At 35.8% G+C, this 18,219-nt stretch overlaps 1 protein-coding gene across 1 annotated transcript in view; it reads right to left on the bottom strand.

Annotated features, from left to right (window-relative positions):
• Window positions 1-307: 307 nt before the first annotated feature.
• Window positions 308-18,219, bottom strand: part of CYSLTR1 (cysteinyl leukotriene receptor 1) — a 37,624-nt gene continuing 19,712 nt past the window's right edge. The window contains exons 2-3 of the mRNA XM_028101381.1: window positions 5,551-5,631; window positions 308-2,445 (exon numbers count right to left, since the gene is read on the bottom strand). Coding sequence (XP_027957182.1) covers window positions 1,396-2,418 — 1,023 coding nt within the window. The 5' untranslated portion in view covers window positions 2,419-2,445; window positions 5,551-5,631 and the 3' untranslated portion in view covers window positions 308-1,395. The remainder of the gene's footprint in view (window positions 2,446-5,550; window positions 5,632-18,219) is intronic.

Below are 18,219 nucleotides of genomic sequence, written 5' to 3'. Positions count from 1 at the left end.
TGATTTTCACCTCAAACAAGGAAAAAATGGTATAGGATAAAAGTGTAGATACTGCCAAATCTCAGGTATGTTAAAAATAAATGGGCACTAGTTAGTTACACTATGCCTTAGAGATCCTCTTTCTTTTTGTTTTGAGTGTTTTCCTAAGGGGTTGCAACATTAGAAGTGAAATAGAAATAACATACACACGGCAGATTCAGATAGAATCCTTTCATAGTTTTTTTCTTCACCATTATCATTTATTTCCTCTGAGGTAATGTGCCTTTTGAAACACAGAATAAAGGAACAGACCACACTTCAGCAAAAGTTTGCACATGAATATTATATTTCAGCCATAATCAAGTTGTGTTTTAAGAACAAAGTTTCCACTGTAATATAAAACCCACTGTAAACATCTCCTTGATATTCCTGTCAACATGCCAATAGAGAAGAAAAAGTATAAAATAATAACAAAACTTGTAATTAACTTCCATTCATAAATGCATATCATGGAACAAAATCTCTGACATAGTTATATAAATATAAGTACTTATTAAAACAACTTGTAATAGCAAAAACATTCAAATTTTATTCAGAAACCCACTGTAGCTAGTTTTGATCCCAATAATAAGCATGTAGAAAAGTAGAACCCTTTCCCTCTGCTTTAGATAAATTTTAAATTACTTCTATTCATATATGGGAGTATCAGTTGTCTGGTTCTTAAGGAAGAATTGTATGTCATGTAGGGAGAGAATTTCCTGTAAGAACTTCAATAAGCAACAAAAACTCCACCATTCTCTTTTGAGGGCCTGGGTCAGGAGCAGAAGAAAATTGGACACAAACTGGCTTTTGACTAAGTTCCTATTCCTCAGTTTCCCAATTGCACATTGCATGGAGTCTTTAGGGCCATTTGGCTGGATACTAAGGTGTTCTAGCACTTGCATATTCTGTTTTGGAAGAAATGGCCCTACTTTACCTAGTCAGTCAATACTTCAAAGGAAGAGGGTGACAGGACATTTTATGTAGCTCCTGGGTCATTCCAGTTCTCATCTGATGGCATGCATGCAAAGGAATATGTTAGGATAATTGTATCTTAAAGGGCTAGTTCTTATCCTTTCTGAAGCTTTTATTTGGTCTCAGGTCCATTTTTTTACAATGCCAAGACAAAAATCTTTCAGTGAAAGATCAAAAAACCACTTATAATTTAGTTAATAGTTGTGGACTGAATTTTTAACACTTAAAATATTTTTAGGACATGTAACGGTGTGGATTCATAAATGAGTTCTATTTATAGGCATACATTCAGTTAAGTATTTGTAAATTATTAATGGAAATACTCATTTTTATTAGTAGATAATTTGAGGTAATACTTGTTTGGGAAACTCTTCATTGATTTTCACTGGAAATGGGTTTAACTTATTCTTTACATGTTTCTTCTCCTTTTTCTGGCAAAGAGGCCTTTTTCTTGGGTACATAAGTCACACTGGACAAGGAATGCTTTCTAAATGTAGACAGTCTTCTCCTAAAGTTCCCCCCTGAAAAGAAATATAGGAGAGGGTCAAAGCAACAATTTGATGCGGCCAGAGACAAGGTTATGACCACTGACTTCTGCATTCTAAGAACAGAATCACAGGGTTTAGTTTCATTGTGTAAAAAATGAAGGTGGATGGTGCGTTGAATATGATATGGCATGAAGCTGATCAAAAAAGCAGCTGTCACAACTATGATCATTCCTATAGCTTTTTTACGGCTTGATAGATTTTTCTTCATTGAATTTTTAAGTAAGGTTAAAATGATCATTGTGTAACAGACAATTATAATAACAAAAGGAATGATAAATCCGATAAACAATGACACATAATGCAAAACCAAGACATGATTTTTAGCCTGATTGTCCTGTGGAGGCTCAAAGCACTTGGTATTGTTTTTCTCATCTTTGTAAGATGTGGACATTAAAAATGGAGAACTGGTCAAAATCACAAAAATCCAAATGCTAACACACACAAACCTGGCTTTCTTCTGTGTAACCAAATTAATGTTCTGGACTGGAAAAACAATTGCAATACACCGGAAAAAGCTCATGGCTGTCATAAAGAAGATACTACAATAGAGGTTGACATACAAGGCATAGGTGCTGAGGCGGCACAAAATGTCACCAAAAAGCCAAATGCCTTTGTGAACATAATAGACTACACGGAGAGGCAGTGTACACACGCACAGTAGATCTGCTACTGCTAAATTAATCATGTATACTTGGAAAGCTGACTTCTCATGATATGTTTTTATGAGGACATAGAGCACAAAGCTATTGCCAAAGAAGCCCACAATGGAGATCATAGAGTACAAGGTGGAATACACTTGATTGCGGAAGTCATCAATAGTGTCATTGCACGTGTTATTATTGGCAGAAGATACTGTCAGATTCCCGACGCCATCCATGTTTCTCTAGGAATGTCTGCTTGGTGCCTACAATATATATATACATACATACATATATATATATATAAATTCTTGTCAATTTTTATCAGACAATAAATTACAGGAATTACTAAGATTTCACTTTATATTGTCATTATATATACTTTTTGATCATGGCAGGAAGTACAGGTAGTGGGGCAATAAAGAAAGATTCAGCTGCACCTTGCCTCCAGGAGAAGAGTTTGTGTCCTATAGCCATCAAGAAAACTCTTTTTCCCTTATTTCCACCCAAGTTTGCCTAATGGACTTCCTCTTAATCCTCAAAATCTAGCTAAAATAGCTCTGCTTTTCTTTAAGTCATATTACTCTAGTACTATTCTGTAAATCTTCTTTTTAATTGAGTTTTTCTATTAGATAAAAGCTTTAAGGATAGTCATTTTTCATAAATATAAATATCCATCTATCTATCATCTACCTATCTATCTACATCTATCTATCTATCATCATCTATCTATTGGAAGAGCATTGAATTCTCTTGGAGAATAAAGTCTAGGTGAAAATGCTTGGTTCGTTCAAGAAGAGGGCTTCTAGGTAACATCTGCTGGTTGATGCTTATCTAATTGTTTTAATGAGAGAAAACAGTTCCAAAGAGGTAAAACACATTTTTAAAAATCTGCACCATTAGTTAAGGCTCTGAGGAAAGATGCAGCATAACTAGTTAAAATATATTTTCTGGGTAAGGATATTGTTGTAGCTGTTTATTCTTGTTCTCTTCCTAAACTCACTCTCAAAACCACACTGTTCAACCATACATGGTCATTTCTTTTATACCAAAAGGTTGTTACTTGTCTAGCTTAGTTAAGCTACATCAAGACAGCCAATTAAGGCAGTAAACAAGCTCTGATCAGACAGATCTAGGGATGAGACAATCTCTAGTGTTCCTCCAGATTCTTTTATTCTTTAAGAAAGTGGGAGTAACTCATCAATACAGAATATGGTGGATAATCTTTTTTTTGTGGATAATATTTGATTGAAGTCTGATTTCTTGGCCTTTTACACAGCTCTTTCTCCCTAGTAAAAGAGAGTTGGGGTTTGTAAGGTGGAAAGATTGCTTGAACATGCAAGAACTCCAAGCAATGGAAGGGACTGATCTTGTCTCTGAATTATAGATACAGAAACAAACAGTTATAGTAGTGGTTGTAGGTGGGATATAACTTCCAGGTTTACTACTGCTAACAACTTGGCTAGTTGCTTCATTTTTCCCTTTAATTAAAAAATGTCATAATTTTGCACCAAGAACTGTTGGTATATGACAAAGAATTGAGGGTGAATCATTCTGAGGGTGGATATCTAAGATCAAAGAGAAAAATGAGTTGACTATTCCCAACTTCTGCATTATTTCTTAGTTTGCTTTCCGGCAACTAAGAAAACTAAGAGGTTACTTGCCTCTTTCACCATTGGCTCCCTGAACTCAGGTGCAATTGTGGAAAAGAGGGAAACTGCCTAAACTTAATCAAGTTTTCTGTTAGCCTTGTCACTAGGTTTTCCACAAATTGGGCAGTTTATGATGAGTCACTAGATGGCACTGTTGAGATTTTTGCTATAAGCTTTATTTTAAGAACTACACTTGAAAGGTATTAGATAAATAATTACCATCTGTCTTTCCTACCATCATCAATCCTCACTACATCCTCCTAAAAGTTCTAGAAAAATTTTCCATATATTGGAGCTTCTTCTAATTATATCATAATTCTGTTCTAAAACCTTCAATGGTCCCTGAGGGCTTTCAGAATAAAATCCAAACTTCTTCGCCTGATATTTAAGGCTCTCTATAGTCTAGTTGCAACTAAATTTTCTTAGCTTCTCTCTCACTTTTCTCGTTTGCACACCCTATAGTTCAATGAAACAACTATTTTACTATGCTAGAGACATGTGCTACATGTTTTCTCACCAGTCTTTTTTCATGCTATTTCTTTTTCTGAAATACTCTTTCCTCCATCTAGGTATATGCAAAAACTACCCACCCTTTCACTCAAATTACACCCTTTTTGGGTGTAAAGACTTTAAGACTTTCTTCATCCTCTTTCCAAAGTAATTTCTATCATTTTCCTTTCTAGGGAACTCTAAATTCTCTTTCAGATCAATGATTTGTATGCATATGTTATCTTCCCTGACAGACCATCTGGTTGATATATAAGAAGGCATGTCACACAGGGCTAAGACATATATACTTTGACCATAAGTGCTCAATAAATGCTAATTGAGTGAATAAATGAATGAATGAAATAAATGAATAAATGAATGATGAACAAGTTTGTCATTTTTAAAAGTATTTATCATTCAAAACCACTTAGAGTTATCTTTGTATTCCAGTATCATTTAAAATCTTTCCAGCCTCAGAGCCTAAAGTAAAGTTACTTCCTAAGGTATTAAGGAAGGAACTAAATCATAATGCTAACTGTAAGATTAAAAAACATTCATATCTTGACACAGAATAATCATTTATTTGTTTTTCTGTTAAATATTATAAATTTGACATTCCCAGATCTTTGAATGAAAGGTGCCTAATAAAACTGATAAATAAATTAATGGAAAACAGATGGTCATTAGTCCCATTAATAAACTTTCCAGTCCTACAGACCAAAATAAGCTTTCCTAGTAATGTTGGTATTTAGGTTCAATTGTTTATTTATAACTAAGTCAGGTCAATCACTTATATTAGGTCATAAAAAGAAAATTGTAAAACTTTTAAACAATTAATGAATCCTAGAGGGATAGAGATCATTTAGTCTAAGCCACTCATTTCACAAATTATGGCTTTCCTTGTCTTTAACAGCATTTAATTTATTTTTATAGAATTTACTGTGATCCCCAAATAATGAGACCCATACTATATGGATTCAGAGATATCCCTGCCTTCAAGCCCCTCATAGTTTGGTGGGGGAGAGGAGTGATAACTCAGAAATATGGAAAGGTTACAATACAGTATGGTAAGAACTATCTTAGAACAAAGCAAATGGGCTAAATTGGTTAATATAAACAAACAATAAATACATAAAATGAATTTTTTTATGCAGATGACAAAGGAAGTTACTTTGTTTAGATAATTTGCCAGTTGAAGAAACAAGATTGATTTAGAAAATGGAACCATACCTCTTTCTGACACTGCAGTGCCTTTCACAAATGTTCCTAGTTAGTGGTCAGTGCTTCTTATGATGTAATTTCCGATGAAGCCTAAGATGACATCACAAGATCGAAAAGGAAGTCAATGACCTTAGAAGCAGTCCAGAAGGGTCATGGGAACTTAGTGACCTTAAGTACAGATCCAGGGTGTGTCATGGGACATCACAGCTTTACTGACAGATTTAGGGCTAGTTATTGGATTCCATGCCTCCTTCTTTCTCCCACATTCATTTTTACATCCCCAGGGGATGGGGGTGGAACTTATAATATGGACTGGAGCTGATTACAGATTTTTGTTGCTGTGTGCAGGAAGCTTCTGTATCTAAGTATGAACCCAATGTTATAAAAATACTCCTCTTTCTATAAAACCATGATATTTTTCCTATTTTCTCTTCTAAACTGTTTGTTATTAAGTTCAAAGGGGAAATAATTTGGAAGGTCATATCCAAGGATTTAGTATGCTAGGAAGAAGAGTTAGCACATTAAAAATATCAAATATATCTGTCTGGAATGGCTTAGGGATGGTTTTCCTTGAAGGAACAATGGGTTAGAAGACCTCGGACCCTTCTTCCTAAAATCTCATAATGTCAGTTATTGTTTATATATCACTAATTTGACATATATTGTATACCTTCAGAAATCAACTGTTCTGTAGTTTGTATTGTTAACTTTGCATGAGTATATGCTTCTTCCCTTCAATTAAACTATATCAGAAAAATCTGATACAGTTTATGTAAAACTATATAGATTTATATAAAACAAAGTATAACAAATCTCCATGAAATGAACAGAGAAAGGCTTTTGTGAAATGGTAGCAACCTGAACACTTCCCCTCCCCCCCAAGTTTGTATTCCCTTATGGCAATTTTCATCCCTGTCTGCAGGGACCACACAGGCTGGCCACTTTTCATTTATCTGTGGCCTAAGCACCAAAAAATAAATACCTTCCCGTTTATTCTTAGCAAGTATAAACACACTAGACCTTTCTAAGGGAACTCTGCTGAAAAAAAAAGGAAATCAAGAGGAAAATAAAGGAAATTAAAAAATATAAAATGTAGACAAGTTTTAAAAGTAGGAATATGAACCTGCAGCTATAATATTGCTATTTGAGTCCACTCTGTTTTCAGACAATCATTTTTTAGATCTTCTCCAATTTCTTTTCCCTTTCTGAATTTCCCTCCTTCTCCCAGTAAAGAATTGATATATGTAACTTACTACTAGCAGTCTGGGTGAAGTATGGGCTGCAGGTGGGGAACTAGTCAAACTGAGTTGGCTTTTATATTTTTTTTACTCAGTCAGTAAGCTTTTTTTTTTTTTTAGCTTATCCTAGGGCTTCGTAATTAATAAAAGTATATGGACTGAATATTGAATGAAAGAAAAATCTCTGAGCTTAAAATTAAATGATTTCACTCATCTATGGAGAAAATTAACATTGCTCTGTCACAATTTTATGTTTAAACAAAGCTTATATTTTTTCCTAGTGTGGAAAGAGAAAGAAAGTTTGTGAATTTCTAAGACCCATCTATGAGAAGTGTAATATTACTAGGTTAATGTACTAGTTATCCATATCCATGGTAGCTGTACAATTATAGTTTAGTTCACTGTACATGCACAAGTGATTACATGTCATGTTGTCTGAGCAACAGTGTTTCCTCAAGTTTGAGATTCTGAGGTATCTTCTATTATTTATTTATTTAGAAATTCTGAGCTTTGCCTATAGCAAGCACTCAATACTTTCACTTTTTGCCTTTTTTTTTCCTCCCAATTTCCTAGAGGTCTCTTGTCTCTGACAGCAGCTTCTGCCAAAATTGGATTCTACCATTCTTATCTGGGTGATTGGGTGGGTAGATATCAGGCAAAAAAGTAAAAGTGTGGATATATGATTTTTGATTTTAATTATTTAATTCAGGAGTTACTTAGATCTTTTATTTGGGTCACCTTAAGTCCATGAGTGTGTGTGTGTGTGTGTGTGTGTGTGTGTGTGTGTGTGTATTCTTTCCTTCAGCCTTTAGCCTCCATTGAACCTATAACCTGGTCAAGCTCCAGTGAATGAGGGAAATAAGAGATCCAGAGATAATCTGAGAATACAAGGTCCCTAATGTTGCTGCATTAGAACTACCTATGAACAAGAATGACTTATACATTTTGTGGTCTGGGTAGAGCTGGTGATCTACCTACCCAGGCTGGTGTCTTCTATTAAATGAAGATAGTAATAGTGCTTCTTCTTTTATTTCTAGTCAAACAAATAGCCATTCCTGTTCCTCTCAATCCAGTTTAGTACGTTTCTCCATCAAAGTCCTTCAGTCTTTTGTTTGTACTTTTCTTGATAATTTTCATTTATTGTTTTGTGTCATAGTCATCTCTCTGGGTATCCAATGTAAATGTCTTCATTATTCCCACCCCAATTCCACTAGACTGAAAGAGCAATAACCAAGTCTTATTATTTCTGTATTTCATGCTGTACACAGTTCAGTGTTATTTAAATATTGGTTGATTTGAAATAATCAATTTTTTATATACTTTCAGTAATGTCTTATCAAAATCAGAGGGAATTCTTGCATGGAGAAAGACAATGAACATGGTAGAAAGTTTGTAGGACTGATAGGCACAAGACCTGGATCATACTTCAGGCTATAGTGGATGATTAATTGTGCGATCTTGAGTAAATTACTCCATCCTTGTGATCTCTTCATTTATCTACAATTCAATAGGTTTATATTATATATCTCTGAATTTCCCTTCAGTTTGCCATTCTGTAAATCTATGAAGGGTAAGGTATCATGTTCCTTGGTTTAGTTTAATCTTAGAAAAAAAAAGAGCACATAGGGTGAGAGATCTATGGGTTTAGTGAAGAGGAATATGGACAAAAGCTTGATTTTTTAATAATGTTTTTAATAATGCAAATAATGTTTGCAAGCTTGATTTAAGACTAGTAGGTGTTCCCTGCGTTTTAGGTGAACATCTGAGAGAAATATTCAATTCCTCTTTGATTATATTAGCTCTTCTCAGGATACAAATTTGGTCAGACCCCCTAAAGGCAACACAGAAGTTCTAGCTTTGACAGTGGTTTCTAAATTAAGTGCTAATCTTATGACATAAAGTCGTCCCACTTTCTAGGGCATCTTTTTCACTGGCCTTACCCCTTTTGTTATACAATAACAAGTTACAACATCTCTTGTTCTGGCAGTATTATCACCATTCTTTAGATCTTCTAACAGAGAAACTTCTGAAGTCATCTTTGTCTTTTCCTTTTTGTCATCTTTTGTATGAGATGCCCATCATGCTTGATCATATGGTGTTAGGGTTCCAGGACCAACAATACATCCATCCATATCTTGGCTAATACATGAAATCTATCCTACAGAGAATCTAACAAGCCTTAATTTCTGTTAAAATGACTTCATCTGATACTAAGTTTTTTTTTTGAGATTTTATTTATTTATTTGTCAGAGAGAGAGAGAGAGAGAGAAAGAGAGAGTGTACAAGCAGAGGGAACGGCAGGCAGAGGGAGAGGGAGAAGCAGGCTCCCCGCTGAGCAGGGAGCCCGATGTGGGGCTTGATCCCAGGACCCTGGGAACATGACCTGAGCTGAAGGCAGATGCTTAACTGACTGAGCCACCCAGGCGTCCCTCTCTGATACTGTTTTACTCTTTTTTCTCTTCATTCCTTTTCATTACTGTTACTACTTCTTCACTTCTGGCTCTCATCACCCCATACATAGATGACATTATTACCTACTTTTTACATACACCTTGTATTTTAGCCATGCTGAACTGTTTGTAATTCTTGGAGATGTTTCTCGCACCCCATTAATTTCAGGCTCTTTTGTCTCAAAATCATCTTACACACTGCTGCCACACTGGTCATTCATTTTTTTTTATTTTTAAATTATTTTTCACACTGGTCATTCTTTAACCTTCAGTTGCACTTGTCTTTTGGTTGTTCAAGATCCTACAATGGCTATAATAAAATCCCAACCTTATATTTCAGGCAACCTCCTCCACAATATAACCTTAGTCTCCTATCCAACCTTCTGTCTTACAGAGAAAGGTAACAATGACAGAAGCTAAAGGAATATTACTAGTTGGTGAAAGAAAAAATCCACTAGTAAACACTAAGGAGAGCCTAGGGCTCTCAGAAGGAGAGCCCTGAAATAATCTGTGGCATCTTTTTGGATGTACAGTTTTCTCAAACTAAGATATGCTATAGAATGAAAGTGACAGCTTAATTATTGGAATAGTGACTCTTGGCAAAACTTGAGTTAGGGACAAGGTTACCCTGACATGCTGGTTTAAGATTCTGACTGTTTTGACAAGCATATTCCTTAAGTGTAGTATAGACACCCACCAAATTAAGCCAATATCCTTGCTCTTCAGATCAGTGATTTTTTTTCTCCCTGAGATTATGCCTTATAGTACCAAAGTTTAAGTTGTTTTTATTGTTATCTTGTCATCATTTACAAGTATCCATGGTTTTCATCCAAATTCTTTCCCCCAGGCCCACCTCTAGCCCCACCCTACTTGAACCATCTTTTGAGGAATAAAACATCTATTTTGACCTTGTTATCTATCCAATCTAAACAAATCATAAACATTTTTTTCCTTATAAGTAATATCTTGGGAGGTAGTCAAGTATACTTGATGTCTCTAATAACCCTAATTAGGGGAGATGTCAGGCCCAACTTTGATCAAGAGAATGACAGGTGGGAATTTGTTTGTAGTCTGGTGTTTGGACTTTAAAATGATCTTAGGAGATGACCTTAATTCTGAAATTTGGCTCCCAAAACACTGTGAGAAAATTTTTGAAAACACACAAACAAGAATAGCTGTATTAATCTAAATTTGGGGACCTTACACTACTGATTGCATTTTGTTGGAATAAAGCAAATTACAAATCTTTTTACTTGGGAAAAAGATTCATTTATTTGGGTTATTAAGTGCCCAAGGAACCAGAATAGTTTGCATTAGGAGAGAGATATACATTCTATAAGGAACAAGAAGATAATGTGGAAATTTACACTGAGCCTACTTTGTTTTCCAAAATACAGGGAGACAGTGAAATAATTCAAAATTAGAGGAAAAGGAACACGGTTGATTTTAAGATAAGTTGGTTTTAAAAAAATGTATGTTTTTGAGAAAGGTAGATATGGGTTATGGTGTTGAGGGGTAGCAGTAAATTTCTTCAGTTTATATCATGGATAAGCAAGAGGACTACAGTTGTTTAAAATACCCAAAACCCCACAGTGAGCTTATAAACTCACTTTATTTTAAAGTTTAGAATTTGAGGGGTACCTGGGTGGCTCAGTAGGTTAAGCATCTGCCTTCAGCTCAAGTCATGATCCCAGAGTCCTGGGATCAAGCCCCGCATCGGGCTCCTTGCTCAGCGGGGAGTCTGCTTCTCCCTCTCCCTCTGCCTGCCACTCCCCCTGCTCATGCTCTCTCTGTCAAATAAATAAATAAAATCTAAAAATAAAAGTTTAGAATTTGAAAAAAATGTCCAAATAGAAAATATTTAGATTTAAGAACAATCTTAAGGAAGAATGTGGTCATTGATTTTAAATGTTTCCAAAAGACGAAAGAGAATGAAGTTCATAAAATGGTGATTGGATTTGGTTATTAGGAGGCCAGTGGTGACATTACAGAATATATTTACAATAAAATATTGAATTTAGAACAAAAATACAAAGGTTAAAACTTATAATCAGACTTTTTGGTCTCATTTAGATAATCATCATCAATAAAAAGAGAAAAAAGATGAAAGAAGATGTATTAGTTTTCTGTTGTTGTATAACAAATTATCATAAACTTAAAACAACACTGACTTATTTTATCTTAGTTACCATGGTTCAGGAGTTCAGGTATGAGTTATCTGGGTCCTCTACTTAGGGTCTCACACAGCTGCAATCAAGTTGTCAGCCAGAACTCTGACCTCACTGGAGGCTAGGGATCCTTTTCCAAGATCACTGGTTGTTGGCAGAATTCATTCCTTGTTATTGTATGATTGAGGCCCTGTTTTCTTGCTAACTGTTGGCCAGGAACCACTCTCAACTCCTAGAGGTTACCCTCAGGCCCATGACATATAAGCCCCTTCTCTCACAACATGGTTATTTGATTTGCTTGCTTCCAGGATATCAGGCGAGTGATTTCTCTCTTCAAATCTTTCTTAATTCTTTCTATGAACTTTAGGTCTTTTGTGGGGGTAGGGGTGGGACTGGTCTTCTTTTAAAATTCTCACCTGATTAAGCAGTGCCACCCAGGATAACTTCTTGTTTGGTTAACTGAAAACCAACTGATTGGTACACTAACACATGAATTAAATTCTCTCATATTCATAGTCCCATCCACACTCAAGGGGAGTTGATTATATAGGACTTGTTCACAAGGGAGAAAGAATCCTGGAGCCATCTTTAAATTCCACCTACCAAAGAAGAAATGTCTAAGAGGGATTTTCTAGGGAGGAAAGTGTGGTCCAAAGGCAAGCTAGAAAAATCTGCAAAAGAGTGGCAGCCCTAGAAGTGTGGATTTATACATAGAAATGCAAGGATGATTGGTTAAAGTTCTTCAAGTGGGTGTTCATTTCATCTCAGACATTTTTTTTCCTGGCAAGGTGGGAGTGAAACAGTTGTACTCTGCATTTAAATGCTCTAACAGAAAAGATGATCAGAAATCTTGCCTCGAGTCCAGGTGAAGTCTCCTGGCTAACTTATAGGAAAAGCTAGGAATGCAACTGAAGGTTTCCAGAAAAAAAGCAAGATTTTTCAGTATGGAAAGAAGCTCTTTTAAAAAGGCACAAAATGCCATTAAAGAAGTACTCAATGGGGAAATAGATCATCCATTTGCTCAATAATGGGTAGCCTTTAGTGTGGAGGAACGGACTATACCGTATTTCCAAAAATATTACAGAACAGTAATGCAGTTACATTCTTCTCAGGAATATATACATTTTTGAGACTTTGGCAAGTACATCCCCAGGTATCTACTCTTAGTGAATAAAGTGCATTAGAAGTGGTCTATGACTATGTAAGTAAATGGTAGATGAAAAGTTAACTAAATTTAATTTAATTGAGCAAAACTCTTCTGGTTCTAATTATTTGATTAATGGCTTATTGTTTGTCATGAATAGAATAAAATGAAATGTCTGCTGCATCATGTCTAAATTACCTCAAACTATTAAATATTCAGCTAGGCTTACTGAGGTTAAACAGAAATTTTTGAAGGATAGGGCTAGAAACTGAATCTCTAAGTTTAACTTCTATATCTATAAATATTGGTAAATTATGTATATATATATATATATAGAGAGAGAGAGAGAGAGAGAGGGAGAGAGAAAGATTGGTAAATATACAAGATCAGTTTTAGTAAATACTGAAAGAGGAGCAGGAAGATGGCAGCAGAGTAGGAGGGCCCTAGACTTGCCTTGTCCCACAAACACAACTAGATAGCTCTCAAATCATCCTAAATACTCCAGAAATTGACCTGAAGGACAGAAAAAAAAAAACACAAAAGGGAGAGGAAACACCGTATTGAAGAAAGCAGGAAGTGCTGAGACATGGTTTAGGGAAGAAACAGATTGCAGGTGTTGTGGAGGAGAAGGAGCCATGGTCCTTAGATAAGGGCAAGAGACAGATGAGCACACAAGGAAATGCACAAGGAAAACGTTTTCCTAAAGTCACTGGTGTGGAAAACAAGAGGGGCTGAATTTCATGAGTCCTTACAACCAGTAGGGCTTAAAGCCTAGAATTTAAAAGGTTACCAGGCTTGGCTGGGATAGAGCCCTGAGGCACTGCACTGCTCCTGCAGAGAAGACAGGCAAACAACTTGGGGGTGGAGGTGGGCAGACAGGGTGGAAACAGCAATCTAAAGAGCGCAAAGAGCACCTGGGTGCCTGGGTGGTTCAAATGGTTGAGCATCTGTCTTCAGCTCAGGTCATGGTCTCCAGGTCCTGGGATCGAGCCCCACATAGGGATCCCAGCTCAGCGGGGAGCCTGATTCTCCCTTTCCCTCTGCCTCTCCCCCTGCTTGTGTGCTCTCCATCCCCCACTCAAATTAATAAATAAAAGCTTTAAAAAAATAGAGTGCAAAGATCACTTGGGGCATACAGTGGGGAGATTATTTGCTTTTCTCAGAGCACATCACTGAGAGGCAGCATTCATGGAGTTCAGTACTGACAGTGGCTGCCTAAATTGCTTACACCAAGCCTTACTCCCCTACACTCTGGTGGAACTGCCCTTCTTGGTCATGCTTTCTTCAGTCCCAGTGCAGCAGACCCCTCCACCAGAAGACCGGCACAAATTCCTGCCCACACCATTTTCCAGACCAGAGAGTTTTTCAAGGCTTCAGTTCCAGTAGAGGTGGTGACAAGTCTCATTTCACAAGCAGACCAGAGCACACCTAGCTAAAATTTTCCACAAAGGCCAGGGACCAAACCCTGCCCACAGCAGTCAAGGAAAACCTCTGCAGATAACAGGCTTGAAGCATAGAGAAGGCAGAACAGAACAGCAGAGAACATGAAACACACACTGAAGGCACATCCTGAAGCACCAGGCCCTGGGGATTACCTGATCTATTCTTCATAAGGCCGTTATTTTTAGAAGCAGGAGATATAACTGGTTTTTCTAACATAGAGAAGAAAGCAGAGACTGAGACAAAATGTGAAGAATTTGTCCCAAAAGAAAGAACAAGATAAGGCCACTGCCAGAGATCTAAGTGAGACAAATATAAGTAACATGTCTGATAGGGAACTTAAAAAAAATGATCATAAGGAGAGTCATTGGGCTTGAGAAAAGAATAGAAGACATCAGGGAGACCTTTACCATAGAGATAAAAGAGTTAAAAAAGAATCAGAGAGATGAAGAGTGCAACAAATGAGATTAGAAACAAGCTTCATGGAATGAACAGCAGGCTAGAAGAGGCAGAGAAACAAATTAATGACCTAGACAAAGTAATGAAAAGCAATGAAACTGAGCAAAAAGGAGAAAGAAGAATTATGCAAAATGAAAATAAGAGTCACTCAGTGACTCCGTCAAATGTAATAACATTTGTGTTATAGGAGTCCCAGAAGAAGAAAGAGAAAGGGGGGCAGAAAATTTATTTGAAGAAATAACAACTGAAAAACTTTCCTAATCTGGGGAAAGAAAGAGACATCCAGATCCAGGAGACACAGAGAACTCCCATCAGAATCAACAAAGTAAATTAATACCAAGACATATTGTAATTAAATTTGAAAAGTGACAAAGAAAAAATCTAAAAGCAGCAAGACAAAAGAATTCCTTAACTTATAAGGAAAGACCCATAAGGCTAGCTGGAGATCTATGAACAGAAACTTGGCAATCCAGAAGGAGGTGGCATAATACATTCAAAGTGATGAATGGGAAAAATCTGCAGCCAAAAATTTTCTATCCACTAAGGCTATCATTCAGAATAGAAGGAGAAATAGTTTCCCAGACAAACAAAACCTAAAGAAGTTTGTAACCACTAAACCAGCCCAACAAGAAATATTAAAGGGGGCTCTTTGGTGGAAAGGAGAGACCAAAAGTGACAATATAAAGGCAGGAAACACAAAAGCAGTAAAAATGAACATTTCTGTAAAAATCAGTCAAGGAACTCACACACAAAAAGGATATAAAATATAATAACACACACCAAAAATGTGATGAGGAGAGGAAAAAGGAATGGGTTCAAACTTGAATGACCATCAACTTAATATGGACTGCTGTGTACAAAAGAGGTTATATACACATATAATGGTAACCATATATCAAAAACCGCTAATAAATATGCAAAGAATAAAGAGAAAGAAATCCAAATATATCACCAAAGAAAATCAGGAAACATGAAAGACAGACAAGAAATGATCAGAGAAAATCTCTAGAAACAAGCACAAAAAAGTAATAAACTGGCAAAAAATACCTATCAGTAATTACTTCAATGTAAATAGACTAAACATGCCAATCAAAAGAGATAGGGTGTCAGAATGGATAAAAAACAAGACCCAAGTATATGCTGCCAACAAAAGACTCATTTTAGACCTAAAGACACTTGCAGATTGAAAGTGAGAGAATGGAGAAATTATCATACAAATGGATGTCAAAAGAAAGCAGGAGTAACAATATTTATATCGGACAAAATAGACTTCAAAACAAAGACTGTAACAAGACACAATGAAGGGCACTATATAATAATCAAGGGGACAATCCAACAAGAAGATAAAACAATTGTAAATACTTATGCACCCAGTATGGGAGCACCCAAACGTATAAAACAATTAATAACAAACATAAGGAACTCATTGATAATAACATAATAATAGTATTGGACCATAACACCCCACTTACATCAATGGACAGGTCATCTAAGCAGAAAATCAACAAGAAAACAATGGCTTTAAATGACACACTGAACCTGATGGACTTAATAGATATATTCAGAACATTCCATCCTAAAAGTGCAGAATACACATTCTTTTCAAGTACACACAGAACATTCCCCACAATACTTCACATATTAGGTCAAAACACAAGCCTCAAAAAATTCAAAAATATCAAACTCATACCATACATCTCTTCTGACAAGAATGCTATCAAACTAGAAGTCAACCCCAAGAAAAAGTGTGGAAAGATCACAAATACATGTAGGTTAAACAACATGTTACTAAATGATGAATGGATCAACCAGGAAATCAAAGAAGAAATTAAAAGTACATGGAAACAAATGAAAATGAAAGAACAATGATCCAAAACTTTTTGGATGAAGCAAAAGCATTTCTAAGCAGGAAGTTTGTAGCAATATAGGCCTACCTACAGAAGCAAGAAAAATCTCAAATAAACAACCTAACCTTACACCTAAAGCAGCTAGAAAAAGAACAACACACAAAGCCTAAAACAGCAGAAGGAAGGAAATAATAAAGACTAGAGCAGAAATAAATGATATGGAAATTAAAGGAACAATAGAACAGATCAGTGAAACCAGGAGCTGGTTCTTTGAAACAATTAATAAAATTGATAAACGTATACCCAGACTTATCAAGAAAAAAAGAGAAAGGACTCAAATAAATAAAATCAGAATAGGGGGAGAAATAACAACCAACACCACAGAAATACAATCAGAATATTATGAAAACCATATGCTAAAAAATGGTATAAACTGGAAGAAATGAACAAATTCCTAGAATCATAAAAACCACCAAAACTGACACAGAAAAAATAGAAAAACTTAGAAAATCAGCAAAGAAATTGAATCAGTAATCAACTCCCAAGAAACCAAATTCTAGGAGAAGATGGATTCACAGGGGAATTCTACCAAACATGTAAAGAAGAGTGAATACCTATTCTCAAACTATTCGAAAAAATGGAGAATAAAAGAAAACTTCCAAATTCATTCTATGAGGCCAGCATTACCCTGATACCAAAACCAGATGAAGACACCACTTAAAAGAGAACTAAATGAACTAAATGAATAGAAATACAATGATGAACATAGACACAAAAATTCTCAATAAAATATCAGCAAACTAAATCCAATAATACATTAAAAAATCATTCATCATGATCAAGTGGGATTTATTCCTGGGTTGTAAGGGTGGTTTAATATTTTCATATCTATCAACGTGATACATCACATTAAGAACATACATCAGTATAATAAAAACCATATATGAAAAACCCTCAGCTAATATCATCTTCAATGGGGAACAACTGAGAACTTTCCCTCTAGGGTTAGGAACAAGACAGAGATGTCCCCTCTCACCATTTTAATTTGACATAGTAATGGAAGTCCTAGCCACAGCAATCAGGAAACAAAAAGAAATAAAAGGCATTGCAATTGGCAAGGAAGAAGTAAAACTTTCACTATTTGCAGATGACATGATACTCGATATGGAAAATTTGAAAGACTCAACAAAAAACTGCTAGAGCTCATAAATGAATTCAGTAAAGTCACAGGATACAAAATCAATGTACAGAAATCTGTTTCATTTCTATACAGTAATAATGAAACAGCTAAAAGAGAAATTAAGGAATCAATTTCATTTACGATTGCACCCAAAACTATAAGATACCTAAGAATAAACCTAACCAAAGAGGTAAAAGATCTGTACTCTGAAAACTGTAAAACGCTGATGAAAGAAATTGAAGATGACACAAAGAAATGGAAGACATTTCATGCTCATGGATTGGAAAAGAAATACTGTTAAAATGTTTATACTACTCAAAGCAATCTACACATATAATGTAATCCTTATCAAAATACCAACAGCATTTCTGGGGTGCCTGGGTGGCTCAGTTACTTAAGCACCTGAGTCTTGATTTAGGCTCTGGCCACGATCTCAGGGTTGTGGGATTGAGCCTGGCACTGGGGTCCACACTCAGTGGGGAGTCTGCTTGAGATTCTCTCCCTCTCCCTCTCCCCCTGCTCATGCTCTCTCTTTCTAAAATAAATAAATAAATCTTTAAAAAATACCAGTAGTATTTTTTATAGAACTAGAACAAACACTCCCACAATTTGAATGGAACCACAAAAGATTCCAAGTAGCCAAAGCAACCTTGAAAAAGAAAAGCAAAGCCAGAGGCATGACAATTCCAGACTTCAAGTTATATTACAAAGCTGTAGCAATCAAAACAGTATGGTACTGGCACAAAAATAGA

Source organism: Eumetopias jubatus, unplaced genomic scaffold (genome assembly GCF_037043125.1).
Source record: "Eumetopias jubatus isolate StellerSeaLion01/CBP00866 unplaced genomic scaffold, mEumJub1_p1.0 scaffold_11, whole genome shotgun sequence".
Classification (NCBI taxonomy): Eukaryota; Metazoa; Chordata; class Mammalia; order Carnivora; family Otariidae; genus Eumetopias; species Eumetopias jubatus.
This window is presented reverse-complemented; position numbering and strand designations above follow the sequence as displayed.